This window comes from Daucus carota, chromosome 3 (assembly GCF_001625215.2).
Source record: "Daucus carota subsp. sativus chromosome 3, DH1 v3.0, whole genome shotgun sequence".
NCBI lineage: Eukaryota > Viridiplantae > Streptophyta > Magnoliopsida > Apiales > Apiaceae > Daucus > Daucus carota.
The window spans coordinates 58190046-58199754 of NC_030383.2; the positions used below are offsets into that span (position 1 = coordinate 58190046).

At 33.1% G+C, this 9709-nt stretch overlaps 1 protein-coding gene across 3 annotated transcripts; it reads left to right on the forward strand.

The window, feature by feature from the left end:
* Positions 1-359: 359 nt before the first annotated feature.
* On the forward strand, positions 360-9351 carry LOC108214709 (3-hydroxyisobutyryl-CoA hydrolase-like protein 3, mitochondrial). 3 transcript variants are annotated; one of them, XM_064089660.1, is made up of 11 exons: positions 394-684; positions 2396-2497; positions 2933-3004; positions 3303-3355; positions 6183-6317; positions 6417-6513; positions 7338-7467; positions 7971-8149; positions 8318-8445; positions 8570-8671; positions 8985-9351. In XM_064089660.1, exons 1-11 carry the CDS (start codon positions 450-452, stop codon positions 9084-9086), a joined length of 1335 nt encoding a protein of 444 aa, XP_063945730.1. In that variant the 5' UTR covers positions 394-449; the 3' UTR covers positions 9087-9351. The 3 variants fall into 3 exon arrangements, with proteins under 3 accessions (XP_017242352.1, XP_017242353.1, XP_063945730.1); XM_017386863.2 differs by lacking the exon at positions 3303-3355 and having other exon boundaries at positions 360-684; positions 2933-2997; XM_017386864.2 differs by lacking the exon at positions 2933-3004 and having other exon boundaries at positions 393-684.
* Positions 9352-9709: the final 358 nt, after the last annotated feature.

The following is a 9709-nucleotide window of genomic DNA, read 5'->3' on the forward strand; positions in this document are numbered from 1 at the left end:
TTAATTATTATATAACAGTAATATATATATATATATATATATTAATAATAGTAAATTTACTTTTTTTATTTTTTAACTAATTATAAATTATATTTAAAAGAATAACGGTGGAGTTTTTATCTTATAATATATCAAACTGTTTAGAGATATAAGCCTATGAGAACTCTATGTGTAGCAGACTTTTAGTTATAAAGTGAATACCAAATCAACATGACGAAACCAAAAATTTGTACGACGACAAATTATACCCATGTTGGCTTATTATAGTATAGATAGATAGATAGATAGATAGTATAGATGATACACTATGTTGATAATCAAGAAATTCAATATATCAATATATATTTTAATAGAGGTTAAAAAGGTAAAAGCACAGAAAAGCAACGCCGAAAAATCTCAGTGAGGAAACAGTAAAACACATCATTATCCAATCGACTCACCAAAAAAGAATGCGTAGTATAATTTGGGGAGCTTCACAGCAGCTGTTAAATCGATTTTCATCACCCAATTTATTAACAGAATCACAAATTTTTACTTGCAATCATTCTACTCGTTGTAGTGTACGGAGGAGGAGCTTATCGATTATGGCAAGCAGCGATGAATTCGTCAGAGGAAATGTTCACCAAAACGGCGTCGCTGTGCTCACTCTCGATCGCCCCAAAGCTCTCAACGCCATGAACCTAGGTCACTCCCAGCCTACTTTTACCATTTCCATTATCTGTAATTGATAGTTTCGAGACCGGAGAATTTTATTCATTTATCGAGATTAGTACTGTCTTTATAATGATAGTTTCGGGATTGGAAAATTTTATTCATTTATCGAGATTATTGCTGTCTGTGTTAATGATAGTGTACGGACCGCAGAATGTTAGTACTCACTCCGTCCCTAGATACTTTCCTCGTGTGTCTTTATCACGTTTGCCAATACACACTTTTGATCATTAATATCTTTGATATTATATTAGTATTAAATATAAAAAATTCACCGTATTAAAGTACTCATAAATACGAATCCAACAAATTCACTCATTACTATATTTTATCTTATAGATTAGACGTAAATTAGTAATTTGTCTCGTGTTATGAACAGTGCTGACATTTCAAACGGGCAATGTTTTTAGAGACTGAGGGAGTAGTATTTATTTATTGATATTATTACTGTCTCATTTTAGCTACTCCAATCACTATATATCATTATGTTATATCTTGAAAAATGATTAACAAGAAACTTAAAGAAATTCTCATTAGCAGATGATATGTAAGCCATGTATTACTAAATAGAAATAGAATGGAAAATTACAAAAAAAATATTAAAAGATTGTGGCAGACACATTATCTACTTGTTAACATTTTCATTAAAATTTTTTCAAGATGTGGCGGAGTGATATATACAGTGATTATAGTGGCTAAATGAGTTCTCATGGAGATCGGGTAGTCACTTGATAGTTTTTGATGAGAATTATGGTCACTTTGATATAATACCCCTTTATTATGTCGGAACTAATAATAAATTTATATGACAAGATTGTTAATATATCGTTCTTTATTACTCCCTCTCTTTGAATATGTTAGTCTGTTTGATTTTTTGCACATATTTTTAAGAGTTTTGACCACACACTTAATACTATTTCTTAAATTTTCTTTTTGTAAAATAAAAGTATCAGTGTCATATTATGATTCACAAATAAGGAATTATAAATATAATATTTTTAAGTGTGCTGTCAGAACTCTTAAAAATACATGTAAAAAGTCAAGAGACTAACAATTCCAAATGTTGGATTGAATTGAAGTGTTATAATCATGTTTGTTTAGTTGTGTTATTGGCACTTCTGTGTATGGCTGATTAAACCAATTAATGAATGCATGTCTGTGTGTTTTTCTTTTCGATACAATTTTTTTGGTGTTTGTTGATAGTAGCTGAAGCTGTGTACTAGTTTTTTGAGTTAGATTGAGTTTTAGTACGGGTTGCTAGGGTTTTAGTGTCGAAATTAGATGATTGAATATAGTGGTGTGTGTTTCTTCTCAACAGATATGATTAATATATGGGTCGGTTTGTGTGTGTCTGTGTTTATTTGGAAGAAGTTGAATCTGTGCACTACTTTTTTTATAGTTAAGATAGAGTTTTTGTGTGCCTAGCTAGGGTTTTAGTGGGCACAACGGGCTCTGTGGTAGTTTAATTAAATGATTATTGATATATTAGTGTGTGTCTGTATGTCCTCTTCTCAAGTTAAACTGTTACTTGTTGATTGCAGCTTATAACTGATATAATTTTATAGTGACTAAATTACTCTTGCTCTTTTTGGAAGTTAATAGGCTGGAACCAGACAATTACATGAGATATATCATATATAGTATTTTTATACCTTTCTTATTATTCTTATTTACGACGATGCAGATATGGATATAAAATATAAGAGTTTACTTGATGAATGGGAAGTGGATCCAAAAGTTAAATGTGTGTTGGTTGAGGGTAGCTCTCCTCGTGCATTCTCAGCAGGTGATATGTTAAACATTCTAGTATTTGTATTGCTAAAATGCTACTTGGGTGGAACTGTTCTTTCTGTTTGAGGTCGTTTAAATGTTACCATTTTCATTCAAAAAAAATAAATCACTTTAGCATGTGTTACTCTTTTAATCTTAAATGCAATACTACTGTTTTAAAAAAGATTAATTGCATTTTTACCTCTAAAGATGCCATAGGCATCATTTTATATATCACAATTAGTCAAGCCCTTGGATATAACATAGCTTTTGATCTTTTTGGATAATAAGCATATAATTAGAACCTAATTTCATATATACATGTGAATAGCAGCTAAGTCCTGAATCTTTCGTAGTTTGTTAATCCTCATTATGTATGTGACTATCGGGATTATATATGATATACTTAGTGGTGTGAAATATATTGTGGGTAACCAATCTGGCGATGCAGGAATGGATATAAAGGGGGTTGTCGCTGAAATTCGAAAGGACAAGAACACTCCTCTTGTGCCAAAGGTTTTAAGTTTATTATATATATATTGTTATAAAATGATGAGGTTCAAATATTTGCTCTTTATCAGTATGACTGATTCATGCCCTTTAATCTGCTTAGTTAGCATCATGGGATAGTTACCTTTAATTTGTTTGACTAGAATCTAACCAGTGCTCTGATTAGTTCATCTTTTCTTTGTGTTGCTTCTAATTTATTTCTACTTGACAACTTCTTTCCTAGTTGTACTATTATGCACAATTTCTGAACAAAAATCAGTAACTGCTTTGCCTAAAGTTGCCCTGGTCTTGGTTTATCACTTTATCTGCAGGTGGTGACGTGAAGCAGATATCAACCAAAAAACAACTTTCAGATATGATTGAGGTCGTCTTGTGTCCATTTAACAATCTATTAATAAATAGATGCCCACAAATTTCACTTCGAAGATCTTATCAGAGTAGAACGTTATGGAATTCCAAACCAAAATATTTCCACCAAAAACTGCTTAAATTTCGGTCACCACCATGTAGTGTTAAAATATTTGTCACCGCCATAAGCGTCAAAGAAAACTTTTACCTTGTTAGTTATGTTAGTTTCTTGTCTCAGTTAGATAAGCTAGGTAAAGATAGAATCCATCAATTTCTTAGTGATTTCATAACATTTAAGAATGTTCATTGTTTCAAAATTTGTTCAGAAGGCAAACTGAAAATACTTAATTACCACAAGGGTAAACTATATGTTCTGTACACTTCGAAAGTAGCAATGATATAATATAAAGAAGATGCTTTTGTGCTGCAATAATACCCGCAAGAATTTGTTGTACCTCTTCAAACTTATTTACCAATAACTTAATTGTATTGAGATCTATGAAAAGTTTTGTCTAAGTTATCAAGCATTACTAGCCTAAAACCCGTGAAGCACGGGCGAATATATAATTCGAAATTTATTACTTATAATCTAATTTTTAACATCATTTTATTGGCAGTATTGTTGGATGCCCACATTGTTTTTGCATGAGAAATTTAATGACAATGTGTTGAAGTTTGATTTCTAGACATATAGCTTTTACAGTTTTTTTTTAAAAAATTGTAAAATTTACTTATTACGATGAATTATAGTTGCCAGCGTTCATCCTGAGCTAGGATCAACTCCCATGAATGGGTAGTAGAAACAACAAACATTTTTGTCATCTATATGTAAATGTTTTCTAATATTAATGTGTTAATGTGTTTTTTGATTAATTTTAAATAATACGTTTCATACTTCTTATTTCTTCATTTGTGAGCAAAATGATATTTTTTATTTTGTATTAGCTTCTTATTTGTCTTGGAGTAGAATACATTAGAATTAATAAGAAGTACATGATGGTCGTGTTTGTCTCGGAGTAGAACACGTTAGAACTAAGAAGAGGTATTTTAGTCTGTCTCTCATTCTTTATATAATTCTTTCTATCTGTTTTTTAAAAAAGGTAAAGGAAATGGTAATTTAGGAATGACCAAAAATATATAACCAAACTACTACAAATTATCCCTATGTTAGGTTATTATAGTTTGGTTTAGATTTAGAATCAAGTGTATCATCTTTTTTTTTAAGCTTATGAAAGGTGCACAGCTAATTTTAAACTGAATTTACTTTTAATAGTGGGGGTATCCGGCAGGAATGGAATTTGTGTTCTGTTACACTTGTCAGTAATAGTTTCTAAACCTTGGTCATAATTAGGAAGCAGAACTGCTTTAATTGACTGATTATTGGACAGAATATATTACTTGCCAACTTTAAAGGGCAGAAAATAGAGTAAAATGCACTTTGTATACCTGCACTTTACTCGAGGCACCACTTGCAATACTGTTATTTAAAATCGAGCATTTGCATACTAGCTTTAAGAAATAATTACGAACTATGTGTGTCCGTCAATTTAAGATAACTCCGTTTTTTTTAGGTCAAAGTGGGAAGAACATATTTCAAGAACCAAGTCTTGTTAGTTGTTACTTTCATTTACATACTATATCTACATCTCTCCACAAAAACCCTTATCTTACTTTCGCCCAAAACAAAACATGCGACCACAACTCCACCCCATCGTAGCCACAAGCACGACCATCACTGTCCACCGCTCGGCGGTGAATCCGCCGCCACCACCACCGAAAAACACCACAAGTCCTAAAGTCACCACCTCTCTTTACCAAACTCAAATAGGCATTTTTACTCTTACGTGGTCTAAGAATATTTCAAGAACCAGGTGTCATTAATACTCCTACATTTAGAGAACCAGGACTGTATGAGAGAGGCTTAGATTTGGGAGGTGTAATCTATAAATTGGAGGAATGTATGAGAAGATGGATGATGAGAGGAAGGGCAAAGCCACAAAAGGGCATCTAAGGGCCTCATCTTGGGTGGCCTATTCGGAAGTATTTAGATCAGAGGATATGGGGAAGGCAAATTTCGGCTATGTAGACAGTGGTGGGGAAGGCGAATTCGGAAGTATTGTGGATAGAGTAGGTGGTGATGGCAGAATTTTGAAGATTTTAGTGGAGGGGATCCAAACAAATGGTGGTAGCAGTGGAGTGGGGGAGATGGAGAAAGCAAAAAAATTAGGAAGAGGGGTGTATGAAAAGGGAACGAAGAAACAAGTAATAAAGTCTATACTTGAACTGATATCACAAAGTTGAAGCTATTGTTCTTTCATAACTTGTTGGCAGCTTTTCACGTTCTTTCCATTACATTTCAGTTTAAACAATATGGGGTGTCTGATTAAGTTATATAACACTGAAGCTGCTATTCTTTGATAGATTGTTGGAATTGTTTCTTCACTTCATTGTAGTTCATATTAAGCTCAACTGTCAAATTTTTCAATAATTGGAAACTGATTCTGTCCATTTCGCCCTCAAAGTAATTAACGGAGTTACACCAATTTGACGGACATACACAGTTTGCAATCATTTTGAAAAGCTGATATTGCAAATGCTCGATTTTAAACAACAATATTAAAAGTGGTTTTTCGAGTAAAGTGCAGGTACACAAAATGCACTTTACTCGCAGAAAATATTACATAACTTCGATGTTTTATTAGGGTGCTTATGGAAGATTCCAATTTGTGTTCAAATTGTTTGCGTGATTTTGCTCTCTGATAGTTGTTCAACTTTGTTGTGGTGTCATATGAGGGAATATTTTTTGATTTGATCTTTGTTTACCTTACTAAATTTCAATACAGGTATTTACAGCAGAATATTCACTTATATGTAAAATATTTGAATACAAAAAACCATATATATCCTTCATGGATGGCATAACGATGGGCTTTGGAATTGGTCTATCTGGACATGGGCGCTACAGGCTTATTACCGAGGTATTGTGATTTGTGGATTTCACATTTAAAACTTTTTATTCAAACTACAATGGAAATATAATTTTTCTAATCCTAAATTTTTTGCCCCACATTTCTCAGAGGACAGTTCTTGCAATGCCCGAGAATGGGATTGGTTTGTTCCCAGATGTTGGATTTGCTTACATAGCAGCACAAAGTCCTGGAGAAGGATCAGTTGGTATAATTTCTCTTTCATTAAAAACCTCGTGTTAGCCGAATAGGATATATAAGAACATTAACAAGATAAACATACTCTTTTGAGTTTCAGATTTTTAACCAGCTTTCTCTTCAGAATATCTATTTAAGCCATTTCTTCTCGGACCCTTTATTTTTTTAAATTCTTTGTGTAATGAGCATATTATAATATGTAAAATTCGATTCTTCTGCATGTATGTTAGGAATTCCTAACTTGTTTTACAACTGTTTTTGAGTTTTTTTGGTTTTATAAGAGAGAAACAAGCAGATATATCAGATTGAGAGAGAGATTAGTGTGAGTGATTGCAGAATTAAGAGAGATTAGGTGAGAAGTGAGAAGAACAACACATAACTTGTAGAGGAAGTTGGGTTTTAGAGAGAGAAAGTAAGGATTTTAGAGAGTGAAGCAGTGGTGGAAATATATTCCATTTTCTGATATTCAAATTCAACATAACTGGGAATACAAAGCTTATCAAGTATTTATGGGCAAACCTCACCGAGTCACCGGTAACTAACTTCTAGTACTGAAATGACACAACTATTCTTACTAAAGTGTAATACTGTGCTAACTGCTAAGTACTAATCCTGACAACTACTATTAGCAAGTACTGCAACTAAGATAGGCCATTCCTGACATATGTGGCAGTCCTTGTTAACGATTGTTTTGTAAACAATTGCATAGTTGTACTGATGATTCAAAATTCATAAAGGGAACAGAAAATTGTTTATTTTATTTAGTTTTATAATCCTGTAATAACACAGGCAGGTAGATAGATAATTTCGTCTTTTGTACATTTGTTTATACAGGTGCCTATCTTGGTATGACTGGAAGAAGGGTATCAACACCTGCTGATGCACTATATGCAGGTTTTGGGACACACTACATCCCGTCTGATAAGCTGGGTTCTGTGAAGGAGACACTCTTAACGGCCAACTTGTATGCATCAGATATCTTTATTCTTTATTGTCTGAGTGTCTGCATTTGCAATTGTTCTATGGGTTAACAAATCCTGTTATTTTAAAGCCGTTGACCCTCTTTGACACATTTTCAAAATTGCCATTTTGAACCCCTGCCTCTTATTATTGTCTGTATTATCTCGGTCTTTTCCTCTATTTTAAAAGGGCATTAGATCCAAAGAAGGAATTTATAGAAATATGATATTACCTTTTGCCTTTACTAAGTTGCTAAAACAGGTGCAATCAACTATTATTTAAAAGTTGCGTGTACTTCCTTTTTTAACAATAAAAACATGGTTTTATACTCTTCCGGTATGAAAATGAAAACTACTGTTATAAAATATTTCTTCCTGGGAACTTTGGGCATCTATACCTATTTTTCTTGATATCTGGGTTGCAACTTGCAAGTGACTATATTTCATCGTTACTGCTATAAATATTTTTACTAGTTGATTAAGTTTGAAACTTATACTTTGATTTCAGTTCTGAAGACCCACATAAGGATGTTGAAGCAGTAATAGGAAAATACAGCTGTGATCCCTCTTCAGAGTCCCAGTTGAAGTTACTTCTGCCATGGATAACAGCAACTTTTGGTGCAAATAAGTCTGTTGGCGAAATAATACAGGAGCTGGAAAAGCATCAGGGAAGCACCGATTCCACAGGTTAGATATATTAAAGATATCATGATGTTCATAAATCTCGAGCTGTCTAAAATACATGGGCAGTGTTTGAATTTGTTACCCAGTCTAAGTTCACAGTGTTTGAATTTGTTACCCAGTCTAAGTTCACCTGTTCCACCTTAGTATATAGTGTTTTGTTTGTATGAACAGAAGCCGACTGGGCGAAGGATGCTCTTGTTGGTATTAGAAAAGGAGCTCCTTTTTCCCTTTGCCTCACACAGAAGCATTTCTCAAACGTTGCATCTGCATATCGAAAGAAAGAAAGTGATTTGTGCAATGTGAGTATGGTGCTTCCTTTTTGTTTCTCTGTTCCCTTTGATTGTGAATATATAGGAGATTATTATCTGATCTTTGATCAGATTGTCACCTAATTATTTTTATCTCGCACCTTTTGTAATCCAGCTAATTGGTGTAATGAAAACCGAATATCGCATAGCATTAAGGTCTTCCCTTCGTAGTGATTTTGCTGAAGGTGTTCGAGCAGTATTGATCGACAAGGATCAGGTTTGATTGTCATACTTAAAATTCCCGTTTCTATCTGTAATTTAAAAAGAATTGTACTGTTTTTAGGTGGGTGCATATATGGTACGTTATATTAATATCATTTTTATTCTTCAATAAAAACTAGGATTATATTGTACTGAGATATATCTGCCAGCGTACGGTCTACTTATGTTTCATCTCCCCACATCAATGTTTCCACTTCGAGTTTTATATTGATTATATTCTTAAAAAAAAGTTTGGCGACATATGAACATGAGACTTATTAAACTAAGCACAACTATAATCATCTTCTTCTTTCTTACCTTCTAAACAGAATCCAAAATGGAACCCCCAAAGCATAGAGGAAGTTGACCAAAGTGAAGTGGAAGGCATGTTTGCACAACTAAGCCCAGACAATGAGGAATTGAGTGTGTAATTTGTGGGCTTGATGATATAGTCATCTTTGGGTTAGTATCGCAATAAGTACCGTAAGCTAAGTTGTGCATCTCTAGCAACTTTTAAATATATGCAATGTACCAAGCGGTTTTTTAATGATGTAAGAAGTGTATTCTCCGGAAGAAGTCATGTGGTTCATTTAATAGTTCTGTTGGTGTTTCTAGCTTTTGCAGAACTGCAGACTTATCGGAATGCATTCTTAAAACTTTTCAATTAAATAGCTATGGTGGAACATATATGATTCACTTGCATGTCCACGTTCTGTGCTTTCACTTTTCAGTGGATGCATTTAATATTTTCGGCTTCAGCCACATTTTGTTATCTTAAATATATACCTATATGAGTCTACTTTAAATATAAACCTAGAATTAGAACATGTAGCTAAATTGTTGTCCTAATGTTTAATAAAGACTTCCAGAGTCAGCTGATGGTAAGATCATGCAACACTTATGGGTAATTTAGTTTGTTTGTGAAGATATTTAAAAACCAAGGGTAGATTATAGGATAAGGAAGAGGATTACATATTATATTACACCAAATCCATGGGAAAATATTTGGTTTATTGAGTGTTGTACACACACATAGGAAAATAAATTAAACAAC

Excerpts from the sequence above, each read along its gene's own strand:
- LOC108214709 (XM_064089660.1), top strand. The coding sequence starts at position 450 with ATGCGTAGTATAATTTGGGGAGCTTCACAGCAGCTGTTAAATCGATTT. Across the intron at positions 7,468-7,970 it reads ACACTCTTAACGGCCAACTT|TTCTGAAGACCCACATAAGG; the intron begins GTATGCATCAGA and ends CTTTGATTTCAG. Across the intron at positions 8,672-8,984 it reads TATTGATCGACAAGGATCAG|AATCCAAAATGGAACCCCCA; the intron begins GTTTGATTGTCA and ends CCTTCTAAACAG.